Raw genomic sequence first — 21,598 nt, forward strand, 5'->3', positions numbered from 1 at the left:
GGCTCCCAAGTGAGAATTAGACCATTACACGCCTGCTGGGGTGGACAGCAAGAAATGTACACAGGAGGCCCTATAAAAGAGCAGTGATACTTCAAGGATGTCTTTTAAATGAAATGTTTAGCAGAATTGTTGATGAGCTTGTCAGTACATAGACAAAGTAAACCTATAAGTCCAACCCAAGGTTTTAAAACTGCAGCATCTGCAAGTTGCTCTAATGTAAATCAGAATGCTGTTGTGTTTACCTCAATAAGCCCTTTGGGCTTTCAGCTTATGAAAATGAGACACTACATTAAAATATTCCAGTCATATGCACATCATTGCTTCAATCAGTTTTAGTTGTCATGTTATGCAAATCCTGGTATTTTGTTAATTTTTTCCCCTCGCTGCATAATAGTGAGGTGAGGCAAGGTCAATATGACAAAATGTTCACCTTTGCTATCCCATCAAAACTGAATCACCAAGAGTTAGGCTAGATGTGGCCCATGGTTGTCTAGCTGAAGTACGTAAAAATAGTAAAAATGTGGTGATGGTATAAAATGACTGTTACCCCAATTAGCTCCTTATTACATTCAATATCATCCGTTTCATTAGTTTGTAAAAACATTTAATGAAATAAATTACATTCCGGGTGAAATTCCATTAAATTAATTATTTGAGCCTTTCAACAAAAAGTAATTAGTTTGAATAAATCTGTTTTGGTCTTGTATGAACCTAAATGTACTACCTTTGTCACTCTACTTTAACACAGTACTGAAATTATTAATACATTACTACCTTTTTTTCATATTTTTTAAATTTTTGCCCAATGTTCTACTAATCAATAATGAAAAAAAACTTATTTCACTTTAATAGAGTACTATATTAAAATCATAGTTTACTCAAAAATGAAAACTGTCATCATGTACTCATCCTCATACACAGTAAAGATTACATTTACCATATGTGACCCTGGACCACAAAACCAGTCATAAGTGTAAATGTTTCGAAATTGAGATTTATACATCACATGAAAGCTGAATAAATAAGCTTTCCATTGATGTATGGTTTGTTATGATAGGACAATATTTGGCCGAGTTACAACTATTTGAAAAACTGGAATCTGAGGGTGCAAAATATTGAGAAAAATCTAAATATTGAGAAAATCTCCTTTAAAGTTGTCCAAATGAAATTCTTAGCAATGCATATTACCAATCAAAAATTAAGTTTTGATATAAATTTATGGTAGGAAGTTTACTAAACATCTTCATGGAACATGATCTTTACTTAATATCCTAATGATTTTTGGCATAAAAGAAAAATGTATAATTTTGACCCATGCAATGTATTTTTGGCTATTGCTACAAATATACCCCAGCGACTTAAGACTGGTTTTGTGGTCCAGGGTCACATACACTGTATTGCCAAAAGTATTGGGTCACCCCCTTCTAATGAACATGTTTGACTACTTTAGTAATTTCTAGGAGTATAAATGTTAAAGCATTGTGTGCTTCTAATTTTATAGCAACAGTTTGGACAGGACCCTTTCCTATTCTAACATGACAGTGCCTCTGTGTATAAGGCACGGTTCAAAAAGACATGATTGATTCAGTCAGTGTGGAAGAACTTGACTGGTCTGCAGAAAGCTAAGTCCTGATCCCAGCTGAACACCTCTGGTGTGACTCTATATGCAGACCTTGAGCCAAAAACTCTACCCTTATGTACAATTCATTGGTGTTTGGTGATGAGTTTTTCACTGTCATGTTAGAGTAGAAAAGGGTTCTGTCCAAACTGTTGCTATAAAATTAGAAGCACACAATTCCGTAGAATATCATTATATGCTTTAACATTAAGATTTGTACTCATAGAAATGACTAAAGTAGTCAAACCTGTTCATTAGAAGGGGCTGACCCAGTACTTTTGGCAATATAGTGCATTTGATGTGTTATATTCGCATTGCTCAGTTCACTTGACGAACTTTTTACCATTTTGTTAGATATAACTATAAACCCCCAACACACATAAACTCAAGGGTCTTTACACTAGAAACCAGTAAAATAAATTTAAGCAATTATGACAGAAATATATTACTATTGTTTGGAATTTTCTTATCAACGTACTAATTACAAAATAATAATAAAAAATATTAAAACCTTATTTTTTAAGGAATATCAGGGAATATCACACAGTTTTCAGGTTCGGTTTTTAATTTAAACCGTAAATCCCTGCAAATATTAGCCACACTTTTTGATTGTGTGGCTAATATTAAAATGTCTCTGTGCCAGTCTTTGTCAATCCAGTTACTGCAAACAAAATGTATCTAAAACAACCAAGTTAGTTAATAGAACCCAGAACTTAGCTACATGGTATTATTCAATTTAACAGAAAGTAATACAGTTAGTTGCTTTATGAATACTTCGCTGACCCTCAAGGCGTCCTCATTTCTGAGATTTACTGTGATAAACATCACCACTTCCTTAAGGTTTATAGCCCATCTCTGGCTGATTGAAATTGGTTGAATGGATGGAAAGACCTTTGGGCCCCTTACAGTGCTCTTGACCCGAATGCTGGCCATGATCAGCCCAGAATAAAATAATGAAGGGAAGGGGGAGAACGGGATGGCAGGACGGATGAGAAAACCAGGTGCAACGAACAGAAATTAGGATAGCAGCAGAGGCGTATGGAAACGGCTGATAATAGGCCCTTGCTGCATCAGATCTATTTATCATACAAACAGAAAAATATTGTCTGTCTGGCCCTCCCATTAAGACTTACAATTACATACTATTTCAATGGCGACTTAGAAGCAACGCTCTCATACCAGTGATAAAATGTGAGTGTCTGTTCCTTTCAGCTCTTTGGCACAGCGTGCACCTTTCCAGTGCTGAGTTCTCAACCGCATAATTAAACTAATTATAGTTACACAATTACAGCAATTACCAACTACATTACATTAATCGTCCGACGCTACCCCAGTTTAGAGTGTGAAATGCCATTCTGACCGGCAACCCTTCATTACAAAAACCACTCATTCATCCCCAAATAACAGAATGTTCTTAGACAGCTTATCAAGCTCAAAAGTGACAACCTATGATAGACCAGTTTCACTCGTGACTAGTTTAAAGTTCTCCATTTTCTATTTTCTAAATATTGATCTCTTCTAAATGATTGATTTTAAAGGACTTGACTCATTCATGCATACATTTCTTTTGTACTATGTTTTTCCCTAATTTAATCAGTAGAACATAGCAATATTGTGAAATGACAGAATTCTCCAATCATTTTATGTGCTTAAACCAACCCCCCCCCCCCCCCCCTTTTTCCAACTGATCTGCCTCCATCCAATCAACAAAGGCAAACTGAATCGACAGCCGCTCCAACATTTTTTGATGTTTTTCACTCAGAATTATGTCAAAATATTACTTTAAATATTAAACTTTAATGAAACGCATAGTAATTATAGCCTTACCAAGTCATAAAATGTACCACTTAGTCTAGTTTCATGAGAACGCTATAAAAGTCATCCTTGTTTCACCCTTCACACACATTAAATGATTTGAATTTATGAAGAGAGTATAACACAGAGGGGATATAAACAGGAAGAGTGATGTCTCTCTGTGGTGACATTGTGTATCATGACTCATAGAAATGAAAGGGCAGGGGGTGAGATACAGCTGAGTGTGTATGAGTCTGTGTGTGTGATATACCAGGACATGCTCATGGGGCAGAACCCTAATGATGTATTGAGCCCTCCCTTAGGTTTCTCTCTCCGTGTTGTGCACATATAAGACGCAGTTTATCGTACGAGGCAAAAGAGATGACTAACGCTTGTGTAGCAGTCCAGTCTGTGAGAGTTTTATATTGTCTTGGAAAAGCTACTGTTTTTCAGGCTTCAGGCCATTTCCACTACAAAATTGTCAACAAGGATCTATTAAACATGCACTTCCTAGGGTGTTTTTACATTTGGTTAGTTTCAGAGGTCTAAGAACGGTTGGTCTAAATTGATATGTGCATTCCCAACACAAAGCGCCCATTGGGCCTCATTCATGAAACGTGCGTAAATACATGAGAACATTTAATTTGTGTAATTTGCCTGTTAAACAGAAATTCCCGAAAACTCTGCTTGGGATTCACAAATGCATCATAAACATCAGATTTGATTGTTAAAAACGTGTATGTTAATGATTTCCAATCATTCAAAAAACAGGGCATGTGCACACTCATTCACAATTAGCATAATCCCCACCTATGAATTACAACTAAGTTATGTGTCCGGGAACGCAGTGGAACCTTCTGGACTCGCTTCTTAGGTTTGGCTCCAGTTTAACTGCTGAAAAAATGCCAGACACTTTTATGAAAATGACCAGCAGGTGGCGCTTGAGAACGCTTTGGTGGCACAGCTTTTTTCCAGCTACATGCAACACTTTGGTTGCTATGAATTGGAAAATCCAGAGCAGTACTGTATTGCTAGTATGTTATTTATTTTGAAGAATATTACTGAATATAAAAATGCAGTAACCAGCAATATTAACTTATCTGATGCTGTTTAGTCATTTTACAATTAGGATGGGTGGTCGGTGTAGTATTTATCCCGTCCCTCTTCCATTGATTGGACAGCTGGGTAAACACGCACAGTGACGACCATTGCATTTTACCCAAAGCTGAATGGTTTCAACTACAAAAAAGGGGCAAACAAACTTGTGAAATATTATGGTAGCCAAAGGTGTTATCAGTTTGACAAAAAGACGGCAGAATGTTTTACGCCCCATTTATATATGGAGCACGTGTACATTTTTTTCATACCTCCTACCATTTCAAACATTCAAATATCTGGAGCCCTAGTGTTTGCTGCAGCAGTTGCAGCGCACTTAAGAAACCCTCCACCTTCCCCAGATCTGCTACAGGATGATTCATGTATGCTATATGGGGGTTATTTCATATATATTATGTGCAGCAGCAGTATTTCTTACATGCTCACAGCAGCACGTTGTGGATGTATTGGTAGTAGCAAGTCTCGATGCAGCAGCGTGCCAGATCTATTCCACCAATACCAAACACATTAACATTGTCATGTACGTTACCATGCCAATCCCTCCCAGAGTTGTCATGACAGAAATGTTGAAATTTAAAAATTACATAAACTACCATTCAAATGTCTTTTTGTTTGGTTCTTGTAGAGATACTACATATAAATACACCCTATTTTCGATTGTGCTTGACGAGAAACCACAGCCAACAATCATGTTGTTCTCCCAAAACCACAACCTACAAGATCTGTCCACATATTTCCGCTCTGTGTTTTTAATTCCAGACTTCCTCAAAGCCCTTCAGTTGGTGGCTATTCTGGCATGATTGATCGCTGGCGTGTCTCTCATAGCGCTGCTGGACAGGGACGCCTGCAGATGTTCTGTTCTGATTAAGAATCCGAGCTGCGGTAATGAGCACAAGAGCCCATGCACAACTCATGAGTGCTGTTTCCTGATGGCACCAGACCAACAGGTCTGCCTTATAAGAGGTGAGTTAATCTGGGGATACGGCCCGCCACAGAATATACCCATCTCATCCTTATTTGCGCTTTCTCTTATAATTTTCAGTTCGGATGTGCCAAAGAGTGTGGTAATGAGGTAAGCTTGGCACCAGAGGTACAGTGCCAGCTGGAGGACACAGTGACTGGCATACCGCCATTTTCAAGAACCAACAAAGACATTTCTCCCCTTCTCCATCTTCAAAGGCTGCCAGTAAATCAGACACACACTCCTGAGAGAGGAAGACTGATAGAGAGTAACTCCTGGGTTAGTGACAGCTCTGGCTGAGACGCAAGGTTTTGTCAGTCGGGTCGGTCTCCAACAGGTCTACGAAATGTAGATGGAAGATAGAGATTGGACAGTAAATCTTAGAAAGGATGATAAGATTTATCTCTCCGTATCAAGTCAGGAAGAGACGGAGTAGATCAATAAAGGACAGAGATAAAGAAAGGAACGGGCTGTTTTTTCCACTGATGTCATAATTGCAGTGTCACGATTATAATGATGCCGCAGAAGATAAAAATGTATGAGTGGTATATTATAAAAATGCAAAACAGATGATAACACACAGTGACATGCACAGACACTATCAAGTGCTCTGTCTTTGACACCTCACAGATTTATGAGCCTCCTGTTTGGTGCATACGCACCCATGTCTTTATATTAATAAGTCTTTATATTAATAACCTTTTATTTTACATGTTGTAAACAACTGTTGTGAACCTTTGACACACAGTGTGTGTTTTGGGCATATGTTGGGGCGTCTGTCTAATTACATCAGGCAGTAGGGTGCCGTCACCCCTGCAATCAGCCCTCAACGAGCAGACATTTTACCAAACACTGACTCCACTGGTGAGGATCCAGAAGGTTCCGTGCAGGTTCTGACTGTGCAAACGTCTTTTCACATCAGCTACCAGCTGGCTGTCAACAGGTACCACAATAAACTCTCAACATGACCTACTGAGAATTACATATAGGTTAATAGGAAGTTTACGATGAACAATTCAGTTTGAGTACATAAGACCAGCACCGAGAGTCAAAAACAGTTATTTTAGTATCACAGAGATACTGATATAGTTTGAATTTTCGATTTTAATTTTGTATCTGTTCCAATTTTTTATTTTTATTTTTTTAATGTCTATAGTTTTTACTAATTTTATTTTAGTTTTAGTTATTTTAGCACATCAAGTTAAGAAAATGAGAAATGTTTTCTTGGCAACTAGCTGAAATAAAAATGAGATTATGTTTTTTAAAATGTTATTTCTATACAGTGGTGGCCAAAATTATTAGGACACTTGTATTTTCAACAGCTAAAAATGGTTTTAAGTCAGTTATTTTTATCTTTTGCTGTAGTGTGTCAGCAGGAAATATCAGTTTACATTTCCAAACATTAATTTTGCCATTAATTGTGATAATACTAGTGTTCCAATAATTTTGGCCACCACTGTAAATATCTTTTATTTCCACTAACTTTATGTTTTAGTTTTGGTTAACTAGCACCGGTCATAAACCAATATAGTCACAAAATCTTGATACCACAGTTTTGTTTAATGTACTAAATTATAACTTTTTGGTTATAACAGTTATTTTCATATATGTTTACATTCAATATTGTTCAAAATTTTTATAAAATACAGTTTTTTTAAAGAAATGAATAAGTAAGGTCACATTAAGTGACAGTAAAGATATTTCTAATGTTACAAAAAAAATCTAATAAATGCTATTCTTTTGAACTTTCTATTAATCAAAGAACACAACTAGTACTATATTTCTAGTGAAAAGTATAGAATTGATCCGATGAACGAGTGTGCACTTTCACTGAAGTAGTTGCTACTTTTTCATGAACAAAGACAGATGAATCAGGCATCTCATTCGTGAAGAAGAATCTGCTGGACAAATGCACGAAGGGCCATATATTGATTGCTTAATTTAGCATGCAAGTCACTGACAAGGACAGAGTAGAATCAGGCGACAATAATCAAACTAGTGAACGAGTCTGAAAGAAATATTCAAAAGATCACTGGATGGAATCAAAATTCCCACCACAAGTGGTCAGATCAACAAACACAATGAGAGCAATGCCATCCAAATGGAGAACATTTTGAAATAGTTGCCAATACAAGAAGTCACAAAGAACCCCAGAACAACTTCCAATGATTGCTCAGCATGACTAACATCAGAAGACACTGGTCAAAAATAGATCCATGGCAGAACAGCAAATCAGAAACATTTCCTCACCAAGAAGTACATGAAAGCCCACCTCATGTTTGCTAAGAAGCACTTGGAAGATCCTCAAGAACTCTGAAATAGGTTGTTACAGAGAAATGTACCAAAAGTGGAACTTTGGGCCCTGTTATGTCTGGCAAAAACTTGCATTTCATACGAAGAACCACATTCCTTGATATAATTCAATACCTGGAAAAATCAAATTGCATAGAGCACAAATACAAAGTTTATGGACAATATTAGCCCAAAAAGTGAACACAATCCACTGGGTAATGTATACTATCCAAGCACCTTGGGAATACTTTTTAAAGTACTAGGATTAAGGCAGCACTAATTATAATCTTACATACTATTTAAAACAGACTGTATGTGAATTGAGACGCAGCCTATGCAAAGCAGAGGAACCGATATTTAAACAGATATTTGATGGCCATACAACATGTATGTCACATTTCAGCAGATCTTGGTCGAACTGATACATTAAACCCTGAAAGTGTGTGTCATAATGGCAGACTCCATGACCAAATCTAACATCTGACACTTTCTGAAAACCGCTACAAAGGCCTCGTCACTCACAAATCACACCACAGATCCGGAGCTGCGGCAGCTGTGCGGAGAAATGAGACAAGCAGAGGATGGGTGGAAAACAGCCTTGGGAACATAACTGTCCGCCCATCCAGAGTGACTGAATCCATAACGTGTTGACAGGGTATATTGCCGCCTGCCATGGCTCAGCTCTGTATGTCTGCCTTGTGTTGTCAGGGCAAGAGAGAGGAGAGCGGATCAGCGTGGGACGAGTGTGTCTGCCAGCAGCGCTCTGCCCTGAATCAGTCACTCAGCACTATCTGTCTAAGACGGACACTATCTCTGGAGCTGCAGAGTAAAGGGTCAGCGTGACCCCGTGATGAGCTTCGCCAGTGCCATTTTGGGTGGTTCAGTTCAATTGAGCTTGGGGACATTAGCAGTAAAGTTATTGAAATTCAAACTTTTTTTTGTCCCTGGTGCCTGAATTGAGATTGGTATACTACCGTTCAAAAGTTTGGTGTCAGAAAGAAAACAGTTGACCAGAAACGGTTGAAAACAGTTGTGCTGCTTCATTTTTTTGTGTCGACGTTTCTGCAACATTGATATTACGTACCTAACTGCACGTTTCACGAGATGGTCCTCACTGCAGAACACAAGATCCATGGGGCGTGGTTGGATCTAGATCCAACTCCTCCCACCTTACATATACCTAAACCTACCCGTCTCCACCCCCTGATCCCTAAACCCACCCATCCCCACCCCTGAACCTACCATCTCCAACCCCTAGATGTGGATCCAACCCCGGCCCCTGGATCTTTGTTCTGCAGTGAAGGACTACTGCATTTCACAGCCGTTTCAAAGTGAAATGCAAGTTCAATACATGACCGTGGCCACATTTTTATTATGTTGGTATGTTGGTTGAAATGTCCGGAGAGTGTCACTAATCGTGTCAGAAATACCCCTAAACCAAACTAAACCTACCTGATAGTGTTAACAAAGGCAAACGTGATATAAAAACCCATTCACTGATGCAACCGTGCTACTTTGACTTTTTTTATATGCAAGTTTTAACTGTTTTGTCAAACTGTAGTATCATGGGATTCGTACCAGAGCTCTTCACCAAGTGTATAGCGTGAGCTACCGGGAAAATCTACTGTGTTAGAAAACCGATACATATGTGATGCTAACATCCAAAAGTATCAATTTTGAAATCTGGCAGCATGTTATTATAGGGCCAGATTTACTATCAGCTTGCACCAGCGCAAACCTTCATTTGGCATTAAAAAAGTAAGACACGCAGTGGGAAATTAGCGCTTTTGCAACTCACCTTATTGAATATGCATTTGTAGGAGGTTCCTTTTGATCGGTAAATTTATGGGAGGAGAATATTGAAATGTCCCACACAATGCAATTTACTAAGATTTACACTCGTCAATTCATTGGTATTTGTGGCATTATTTAATGCCCTAAAAAAGCATGCCTTAAAGCAGGCGGTAATTTGCACTGCTCTTGGTAGATTGTGCTGGTCATTATGGAAATGAAATATTGCGTCTGTGTTCTTTAATGTACACCCTGTCAGTAAATCACCTGCAGAATTTTCCCCTCCTATCGGAGCTTTTATGGAATTGCGTTCTAACACTAATTTGCTCTGCTTAGGGAACCTAGCCCATAGCATAATATTCTGAGATTTTGAGCGAACATTAAGGTTTCTTAATCAAAACTCTGGCTCTGTAAATCATACTTTGTGTGGAAAGGAATAAAAGTTATTTGACTCCTTCTAGTGTTCATTTCAACTGGAAACTGCAGCAATTTGTACAGGCTTGTTTTGCAGAAATGTAGGTGGAGCATGAGTAACAATTTTGACAAAACCTACATCAGCCATCTAGAAAACTGTACCATGATGAGAAAATCATAAAAGGCAGGATGTTATGCAAGAACTGTGCTCCTGAATCAATTTTATAACTGTAACAGTGCCTATAACTTCACACTCACAGCAGCATGATAAATAAAACTATTACTCAGATTTGTAATAAATTATGCATGTGTAGCGAGCAATACAATAATAATTGAAACCAATGCTGCAAGTTAGTGAATCACACAGGATATGTTGTTAACAGTGACAAATTTAAACTGCTGTAACAATAACCGCAATCATGATTACTTTTCAATTAATTGTGAATCTCTAAGTAAATTCACTTCATTTGAGTTCAATTAAGTTTAATCTAGCTCACTTTCTAATAATGTACGTCAGCATGTGTCTAAGACACGCGTGTTGAAGAAGCACACCTCTGGCAAACTTAGTGTAATTTACTGTTGTTTAAAAGTGAACTAAGCGATTATATGGAATAGCTAAACATTTAAGTGAACATTTTCAAGTGTGACCTCTTTGACCCCACCAATTGGTTTTAAACAAGCATTCTTTTTCTAATAACCAGCCATGGCAACATTTAGATTGTCCAGTTAAACAGCAGTAAACATCTTGAATAAGACGGCTGCTTGACTTTAAAGTTCCTTTACAGCAGTCTGAGCCCATTATAATTACATGTCTTATCTTTGTCAGCTCAGTCTATCTTGTTTTCCTAAAACACCTCCTCCGTTTAACTGGATGTGATGTCTAGCCCTCATTAGGTGATTGTAGCCGTATAAAGAGCGATCATGTGTCATTATTAGACCAGCTTAGAGAAGTACAGTGACAGATCATACTGAGCAAAAAGCCTCACACACATACACGCGCACAAACAGACCTCCAGCCAGGCCTTTGCTTGTTTTGAAAGACTCATTTCTTGTTAGCACATCTGTCATCTTCGCAGCATTGTTCCCCCCCGCCGAACCAAGACCAATTTCAAAACTGGTATTAAAGGTGATGGTTTTAGACAAACTGACCCTAGATGAGGGCAGAAGGACAGCTTCCCTCCAGTGCATTATTTCTCAACTTCAATAGCCCTATGATGAAAGAAGTGAAAACTGACGGGCCTGTTCTCGCCTAGCAGTTGAAAATCCACATGGGGGAGGGGTGGATGCCGCAGGGAAGTGAGCGTGCCTTCATCCGAACTGCGGCTCTCAATAGCCCATCTGCATTACAATGAGGTTATGGTTCTTCAGCGAACACAATCATCAAACATCTCTCTCTTGGTATTCTTCTGCTTGCTCTCACACATTCTTCCAGTAAACACACCAATCCAAACATGGCAAGAAAAATGATCCAGTTTAGCTACAAATTAAGTAGCATCAGGTCATTGCGGAGTAAATCATCACCTCAAGGAGACCGTAAAGGTCAGGATCACCGATGGAGGAGGGTACATGATGCTTGGGAACTTGGGAACAGCATTTGATTGATTATAATTGACATTTAACAGGGCAGTTGTGGCATAATGGTTAGAGAGTCGGACTCGTAACCCAAAGTTCTAGTCTCAGGTCCGGCAGGGATTGTAGGTGGGGGGAGTGAATGTGCAGCACAACTTGTGCTGTGAGGAGTGAATGTCTTACACAACTGACCATTTAAAACCCCCAGGCCCTAGGCTACAATCACCTAATGAGGTCACCTAATGAGGGCTAGACGTCACATCCAGTTAAACGGAGGAGGTGTTTTAGGAAAACAAGATAGACTAAGCTGACAAAGATAAGACATGTAATTATAATGGGCTCAGACTGCTGTAAAGGAACTTTAAAGTCAAGCAGCCGTCTTATTCAAGATGTTTACTGCTGTTTAACTGGACAGTCTAAATGTTGCCATGGCTGGTTATTAGAAAAAGAATGCTGGTTTAAAACCAATTGGTGGGGTCAAAGAGGTCACACTTGAAAATGTTTACTTAAATGTTTAGCTATTCCATATAATTGCTTAGTTCACTTTTAACCCCCTGGGGTCTGAGGGTGTTTGGGGGGCCTGGAGAACTTTCGACATGCCCTGACATTTGTGCTTTTTTCAGTTGCTAATAAAAATATAAATCGCTAAATTCTCTCCACCTTCAATACCACGACTGAGGTGCCCTTGAGCAAGGCACCGAACCCCCAACTGCTCCACGGGCTCCGCAGCATAAATGGCTGCCCACTGCTCCAGGTGTGTTCATGGTGTGTGTGTGCACTCTGGATGGGATAAATGCAGAGCACAAATTCCGAGTATGGGTTACCATACCTGGCCACATTTCATGTCACTTTCACTAGTTTGATTTGAATTAATTGACCTTTTCCATGATTTAACTCTTCTCGAATCTTCTTCACTGCTTCCAGACCCTCCTGTTCCTCATTCCCAGCTGAAGAAAACAAATAAACAGATAGAAAAGGACCATATTAAAGGGTTAGTTCACCCCAAAATTAAAATTGTGTCATTAATTACTCACCCTCATGTCGTTCCAAACCCGTAAAACCCGTTCATCTTCGGAACACAAATTAAGATATTTTTGATGAAAACGTAGAGCTCTCTGACCCTGCATAGACAGCAATGTAACTGAAATGTTCCAAGGACCAGAAACGTAGTAATCAACGTAACCAGTGTTGTTTATGTTCAGTGGAAAGCACGCACATGCATCGTGATACTCTCCAAAATGGTGGAAGACAGTAACTCAGGGGAGAAGAATTGTTGAATAAAGTCGTTATTTTTATTTTCTTTGCACACAAAAAGTATTCTCGTAGCTTTGCAAAATTGAAGTTGAGCCATTGATGTCACATTAACGGTTTTACTGATGTCCTTACTACGTTTCTGGGTCTGGGAACATTTCAGTTGCATTGCTGTCTATGAAGGGTCCGAGAGCTCTCCGATTTAATCAAAAATATCTTAAATTGTGTTTCGAAGACGAACAAAGGTCTAATGAGTTTGGAACGACATGAGGGTGAGTAATTAATGACAGAATTTAAATTTTTGGGTGAACTATTCATTTAAGCATACTAATTAATATCATGCCCTCATCATATTTTATATATATATATATATATATATATATATATATATATATATATATATATATATATATATATATATCAACATTAAAATATTATTATTAGATATATGCATAAATTTACTTGAACATAAACAAGGGAAAGAAAAGTGGGAAAGGGGTAAATTTACGTATTAGATATATGCATAAATTTACTTGAACATAAACAAGGGAAAGAAAAGAGGGAAAGGGGAAAAAAAGAAAGGAATTATACATACATACATATATCACACACACACAGGGTAAGTGTGACGTGGGCATGGGGGCCTGGGCTTTGCACTGGGCTGGTTCCACGCTGCACGTCACACTTTTTTAATGCATCACACACTAGTTGATATACATATACGTCTATCACGAATTTAACAATAAATACAGGAAAAGGGAAAGGAAAAGGAGAAAAAAAACAAAAAAAAAACCAAATAGGGTAAGCATGGCATGTGTGTGGCGGCCGGGGGTGGGACTTTGGATCCTGTGCCCCAGAGCACCTCTTCTTGATGGCCCGTCGTAGTGTGACATGGGCGGGGGTCTGACTTATGCCGTGCTCACGGAGGGCCCAGAGACAGCCTTACAATACCTAACCATTTATATCTTTATTATTATTAATAATAATAATAATTAATACTATTATTATTGCTATTTGTCATCTTCCTCATCTTACAACTTTCCCCTCATTTCTGTTGAATTAAGTTCATTTTTATTATTATTATTATTATATATTATTATTACTACTATTACTATAATTACTTATCACCTTCCTTATCCTCCATCCTTCAATTTGTGTTATTATTAATACTATTATCATCATCATCATTATTATTATTATTATTGTCATCATTATTATTACTGTTATTGTTTTCTATTGTTACGTCTGTGGTACTTTTCTACATGTTCCTTTGTTTATATACTTCCACCTCCCACACCCTGTTACACTTGCGCGCACAAACACACACACATGTTGGCTGTTATGTATGTTTTATTGACCTTGGTTATTTTGTATTTGATTTGTCACCTGTAAATAGTATATCTGTTTGCAAAAAAAATAAATAAATGGCTATGTAAAATGTATATAAGCAAATCAGTAAAACTAGGGTTCGACCGATTATCGGCCTGGCTGATTATCTGCACCGATATTAAGCATTTTTATGATTATCGGAATCGGTCATTTTCAAAACCAATGTGCTGATAAAATTGTTTAATTTTGAAGCGCGCTATTTCTCTCTGATGCAGCCTGTCGGAACCATAGACTGTAAAAAAGATGGACGACGCATCTCCGCTTCCTTCCACTATAGAAAAGTGAAGCGAATACATCTCAGTATGGCTGTTGCCATCTTGAGAAAATGACATCATTTGGAGCCCGAGTCTGCGCAGTAGAGTCGTGAGGTGAAACCACGGAATCAAACTCTCGCAGACCCAATCAACCATAATGACACGCCCCGTTTTTATAGCATCAAATTTCTGGCTAAAATCAAACTCATCACAAAAACTGAACATATATCAGTGTGATAACAACTACCTTAAATGACCAAATCCATATTTTGGAAAATTGTATTGGAAGTGTAATTTATTTTTTTATTTTGATTGAAGTCACATTCGTTTACATGGAGAGGGCGGGGTTTATGACCTGTACTGCAGCCAGCCACCAGGGGGCGATCAAAGAGCCCGCAGCTTCACTTTTAAAGACTAGTGAGACACACCCGGTCGAACTCACCACTCTTGTGACCTAGAGCAGTCTCCGCCCACCGCCCATCTGATTTGTTTGGGAGTCACGAGTCCGACCAATCAACGTGGAAGACTAAAGGCACTCTCAGAAAGCGCTTGCTAACTGGAGCTGCTTGCCTGCTTCAGTTGTCTCTCAAAGGCAGCAGCAGAACTTGCTCAAGTTACAATAAATCACAATCCACTACACTGAAGTTGCAAAACACCTCAATATTATATATTTATGGTTTCCGTGATGGGGAGTCATATAAATGGAATTTACTAAATAACGCGGAGTCACGGAATTTGTCAAATTTTGGATTAATTAAAAGAAGGTCAGTATACTTAAATCGACTCGCGATATGGACTGTAAACATTAAGCTGCAAAATGACTATTTAAATATGAATTCTGCATGTTCTGCACGTCTCTGTATATGTGAATGGCACAGACGCGCGGTTTGATTACCACACACACACAGAGAGAAGTGTGCGACGCTCGCGGTGTTTGCCGTCTCACTAAATGAGGACATAAATACATGAACAACATCCCCAGAACTGCTCTGAGAGTTACTTAATGAGCATTTGACCGTTTCATTTGAGTAAAACGATCGTCATAATCATACATAGGCTACAGAAACTTAAGAGGTCCTCATGGCAATCCTTCAAAATAAAGGTTCGTTTTATCTACTAATACTACTACAACAATTATTACAACTTGTGTTTAAAAGAATCACACAATACGCAATTTCTTCCATGATTTAATTTTAATAGTAAACCCATTTGTTTGCCAAAAAAAGAGTTTAACTCTGATTTGATTAAATTAAATTAATGGAAATTACTGTCACATAGGCCAAGATTAAGATACTGTCACATAGGCCAAGATTAAGATACTGTCACATAGGCAAAGAATAAGAAACTGTCACATAGTCCAAGATTGAGATACTGCCACATAGGCCAAGATTAGGATGACAGAAATTGTGACATTTCAATAGGCTATTGAACCAAGTGTGCCTATAACAGGCTATTATAGTTTCATTACAATAGTTGCAGTCTTCTTCGCAACTTCTATAATGGAGCTATGGAGACAGTTTATTTACACTTATTATATACAATGTGCTTTTTAAGTTAGCCAACTGATGTGCATTAGATGATGAATTGAATAGTCACCTCTTGTAGGTTAAAAATATCGGTTATCGGTCTACTTGGTCTATAATCGGTATCGGCCCTGAAAAACACATATCGGTCAAGCCCTAGTAAAAACACAAACAAATATCAAGATAAATCTGCAGTCTAAGTGGATTCACCTTTATTTGCTCAAGGATTTGCATTTAGTAGACTGTGTTAATTTAAAAAGTTTGAAACGTTAAAGGGATAGTTCACCCAAAAAATGAAAATTCTGTCATTAATTACTCACCCTCAAGACGTTCCAAACCTGTAAGACCTCTGTTCATCTTCGAAACACAAATTAAGATATTTTTAATGCAATTCAAGAGTTTTATGACCCTGCATAGACAGCAACGGATTGGACAAGTCCAAGGGCCTGAAAGGTAGTCAAGATATCATTAAAATAGTCCATGTGACATCAGTGGTTCAACCTAAATGTTATGAAGCTACGAGAATACTTTGTGCACAAAGAAAACAAAAATAACAACTTTATTCAAAAATTTCTTCCGTGTCAATCTTTGACCTGCGTTCGTGAGAGTACCATAAGGCAAGCATGTGATGCTGCTGACACAGGAGCCGACGTTCTGATGTAGAACGTCCATCTCTCTTAGTTCATCGTCTCTATATTCTGGTTAAAATAAGTAAGGCTGGGCAAAAAATTGTAAGTGATCCTGTCTATTGAAATCTTCAGACATGTTTACGAAGACTGTTTTATGTACAGCGTGCGTCTTCTGCTTGTAAACAAAGCACAGTGCATTCTGGTTCTACTACAGAAAGCCGGCTTCTGCATCAGCCGCTCCACACTCATGCATCGTGGTACTCTTGTAAATGCACATTGAAGACTGACATGGAAGAAAAAAAAATATTTATTTGCGCACGGAAAGTATTCTCGTAGCTTCGCAACATTGCAGTTGAACCACTGATGTCACATGGACTATTTTAACAATGTTCTACTTTTCTGGACCATAAAATGTTTCAGTTGTTGCAGGTTCAGAAAGCTCTTGGATTTCATCAAAAATACCTTAATTTGTGGTCTGAAGATGAACAAAGGTCTTATGGGTTTGGAACACCATGAGGGTGAGTAATTAACGACAGAATTTGAATTTTTAGGTAAATTATCCCTTTACGAAATACATTGTGTTTTTGTGAAGAATCATCTGAATGGTTTACTCTCACATGAGATGAAGACTGTACTCCATATGTTTTTTTTTTCTGAAAGAAGTTTTTTAATTAGTTGTATTTCGGCATGTTGAAATGACGTTAAATGTTTCACTAAAGGCTGGAGAGAATCCTTACTCTCATTGGCTGATGCCTCTGTAGTAGTGTAGTTTTTTTTTTGGTGACGAGAGGAGCAAAAATTAGACAGTGGAACACACTTATTACCAGGATTTACCAGCAAAGACAACATTGGCAAGGCAAACGCAAGCTGGAAAGATATGATGAAGGAAAAAATCCTAAGAAATCTGCTTCTTTTTTGTTGGACAGCTAGGGGAATTAATTATTCTATAAACTGTTCTTGAAAACTCAAGTATGAATGTAATTTAGCTACATAAAACTCAGAGACAATCATGCTAAACCATGTCGACTGAAATGACACAAAACACAGTAATGTTAATGCTAGCAAAAGAATTACTGAATGCACCTTCAATCAAATTTTTCACAAATTTATTTCAAGGAAAAAGACTCACTTTATATATAAATTCATATGTAATGTGGATGTTTCAGGGCACATTATCAGAAAAATAAGGTCTTTTTAATACAGTATTACAAGGTAGCATATTAAATCTCAATATAAATAACATTAATGAGCAACATTCAGGAGTAGATGTACAAAAATATACCTTTGAGGATAGGCTCCTTCCCCAGTGACAAACAATTTTACAATTTTGTTTTTTTCTGACAGTTCACCAACAAAGAGGCAAAGATTTACCTCAGGTTTTAAGCAGCAATTGCACAACAGTTTTAGCATGAACTTTTACCAACAGACTTAGTAAATCAAAAATAGTACATATAATAATCCTGTCAAGTTCTCTTCCTACACATACAATAAACCTGTCCTGCATTTGAATGAACATGTGAGGAGAGTTACTCTTGTATAAGCCCTTCTTATTGCCTTTTATGTGGCGCCATTCTACAGGAGAGAGCTCTCATTGATAATGCGGACTGACAGGTAGAAGAAAAAGGGGGGAAACATTGGGTTGGTGCTCAGTTAGCACCAATCATACTTATAACTGACTGTACATGGTATGGAAAATATTTGTAAAAAATCAATCACAAGTTGCAGAAAACCAAATAAGAGGCTGGATAACTAGAAGAACTGATCTGTAAGCTGGAGTCAAGATTTGTCCAATGATTTGTAATCAGGTATGAGATGATACTATACCAATGACCACATGCATGTCCAGGCTGACCAGATTTCTGGAAATCTCATATCCCATTCCTCTGGTTCCCCCTGTAACTATGGCAACCTTTCCATTCTGCTTGGGCAAATCTGGGCAAGACAGGAAATTATGAAAAAATTAGAAAACTAAACATCTAAAAAAGCTGTTTTACACTGACACAGACTGTCTTTGTTTGGGACATATCCCTCTTTGAGTGTTCTTGGATGTGCTGTGGTCTAAGGGATCATTAAATGTTGAAACCGCATCCTACACTGATGCACTAAGAACAGCATGACCTGCTTTTGAGATAATGATGCTACTAATGATGCTATTCCTTCACGCTTTTGCTTTATGGGTACTTATTATTATTATTATTATTAATAATAATAATAATAATGAAAAACAAGTGCACTTGAGCATTTAAGCAGATAAATTATGACAATCATCATCACTGATAAGCAACATTACTTTTTGTTGCCATTTCCATGTTAAAATGTCCAGTTAAAATTAGTTTTTCTCAATTTTTCTCAAGTCCAATAATACAAAGTCTTAAAATCAGTGTTTCTTAATTATCTCTCTCTCTATTTTTTTTTTTTTTTTTTTAACAGATAATCCTGTCAGGCTTCAGAAGATTTAAATATTTCTGATACAAAAGACCATTGTGAGGATGGATTTGAGTCTAATCCTTTTGCTTTGCGCTGGGACATGGTTGCCCTTTAACAGTGATTTAAATTTAAATAAAGAGCCGTCTAAAATTGCAAAGGAACAATCTTAAGTAAAAACATGTGATTAGTTTGTGATGACGCAGAAATCTCTGGCAACACTCTAAATTACCCAGAGTCTGCTATAAATTAAATGACATATTCCTTAAAAAATGAGCATAAGTATGTAGACTATAACTTAAAGCCAGCATTTCAACCAGAGGCAAATGAACTTATAAAACATTTAAAACAAAAACATTATAAATACAGTACATTTCTAACCATTTAAGTGAACATCAACGTCAATCCATATTATGTAATCATTTTTAATTAAATGTATTAAAAATGTATTAAGTATTTATGTGTCCATAAAAAGACCTCAGCTTTGGAGTAAGTAGGTCAAAGGTTGCAGTAGATAACTAATAATAAACATGTTTAAACTAGGCCTATTTCTTTTAGGTTTATGTGTAATCACAACCAAGTTAGCAGCCATAATATACAAACTCATAAACTGTTTCAATATCAGAAAGTAGAAAGAAATGTTAAACTAATAGTAGACTCAAAAAAAAAAAAAAAAGAAATTGTAAACTGCAATCATTTATCTCTAATCTCTCATTTACTGACCTTTTTTTTTTGTTTTTTTGTTTTTTACTCATTGGAACAATCTCAGTCACCATCTTTCATTACACCTTTTACCATACAATAGAAGTGAATGGGGACTGGCTCTGTCATTCAGCCGTATAGGCTAACTAATTTTGTGATTATCGGGAGAAAGAAAGAAAGTCATACTGGTTCTGAACAACATGAACGTGAGCAAATAAATGCCGATTTTTTGTTTTCGGATGAACTGTCCCTTTAAGCGCACATCTCACAAAGCGATTCTATGTTCGGATTAAACGTTCCCAGTCTAACGTTACACCTGACAGCTACTAACTACTGAATAACTGTTTGACAATAAAACAAGCGCCCGTCAGATCACTACAAATCCGTGACCATAAAAACAAAAACAAAAAAACAAACTCTAACCTGGCAGGGTGAAGGATCTGTTGAAAAGTTGGTATAGAAGAACTTTGACGCCGTCTAAGTAGAGTCTGATGAAGCCGAGGATGCAAGGCAAAAGCCACCACATGCTTGAAGATGACAGCGAGTGTCTCAGTATTTACGCTCCGTGCTGAAGTAACGTTACAGCAGGATGGTATCAGCTGTGTATCATAGTTCCGCTTTCTACGTCAATCACTGTAGACACACCAGAGAGTCTGGATGCCGATTTATGGGGAGTAACCACTACCAAGAAAGGGGGAAAAAAGCAGTGGTGGACGAAGTACACAAATCAAGTGCTTGAGTAAAAGATACGTACTATAAAATATTACTCCAGTAAAAGTAAATATATATATATATAAATATTATTAGCGCATATTTTTATAATCCTGTTGCTCAAAATACCTGGGATATTCCCAAAATAACAACTATATGGAGTCAAGAGATATATTTTGTTGTTGATATGGACTAGGTTGACAAGAGTGATGTAGTAATGTTCACTGTGAAGCTTACATTGTGATGGACCTGCGAGAAAACAGATCTGACCATCTAATTTTCCCCAGTAAGAAAAAATGTTTTAAAGCTTGTTGTTTTGCAGAATGTCACAGTTAAGTTATGTATGACATGAGAATAAGGCCTGAAGTTAGGAAGAACATTTTAAGGAAAATATAATTATATTTTCATAATGATTTTTTTTTCTTCTCAAACCTTGTCTGTGATGTAAAAACACCCCTGGCCAAATGCCCCCAGAGGGCATCACTTCCCACTTACTTTAATAATTACTGTAACGTTAGTTACTGTGTTCTGAACATCACATCCTTTCTTTTTACATCAGATGTAAGTTAATCTATCTAGGTGGCTGAATAAAAATATTTGGCCCTTATATCTAAAAATTTCCTCAATTTAGCACCAGCAAGCTTGTTAGCTAGACAGTTAGCATCAGCTAACAATATTTACTTATTTTCAGTATGGTTATGAATAAACATTCATATCTGTCTTCTCGGCTCGATGATCTAAACAATATAAAAATTTATACTGTTGATAAACAATATAAAACATAGGGCTAGATGCGTAGCATTTTAATAAAAGTGCTAACGTTACAGCAGCGGGGAATGAACGTGCATCAGTTATTTTATTTAATCTGTGTTATTTTAATGTTTCGTTTTTTGACCTAAAACATAGACACTGTCGTCGATCTGTTTGCATTCAAGCAGTGGGCTTAAATAGATCACCCTTTACAGCAGATTTGACGTAAATATGATTTTCAGTTACAATAATTAATCCTAAAATTCGACATTAGTAACTTACTTTTCGCAGCATCAGTTGCACTCACAAGATTTCCAGTGTTTACTTGTGAGTTCAGTTCACTGGAGACTCGCTCTAAACGGTTCATTTGAATCAGTGAGTTGTCGACTCGAGAACAGCTGCAATCGGAT

At 37.4% G+C, this 21,598-nt stretch overlaps 1 protein-coding gene across 1 annotated transcript in view; it reads right to left on the reverse strand.

The window, feature by feature from the left end:
- The window catches only part of LOC306873283 (polyprenol dehydrogenase), a 43,804-nt gene extending 23,440 nt beyond the window's left edge, over positions 1-20,364 (reverse strand). The window contains exons 1-3 of the mRNA XM_079422469.1: positions 20,151-20,364; positions 18,426-18,533; positions 12,434-12,502 (exon numbers count right to left, since the gene is read on the reverse strand). Of these exons, the coding sequence (XP_079278595.1) occupies positions 12,434-12,502; positions 18,426-18,533; positions 20,151-20,253 (280 nt within the window). The 5' untranslated portion in view covers positions 20,254-20,364. The remainder of the gene's footprint in view (positions 1-12,433; positions 12,503-18,425; positions 18,534-20,150) is intronic.
- Positions 20,365-21,598: the final 1,234 nt, after the last annotated feature.

The sequence above is a fragment of the Barbus barbus genome (assembly GCF_936440315.1).
Source record: "Barbus barbus genome assembly, chromosome: 7".
Classification (NCBI taxonomy): Eukaryota; Metazoa; Chordata; class Actinopteri; order Cypriniformes; family Cyprinidae; genus Barbus; species Barbus barbus.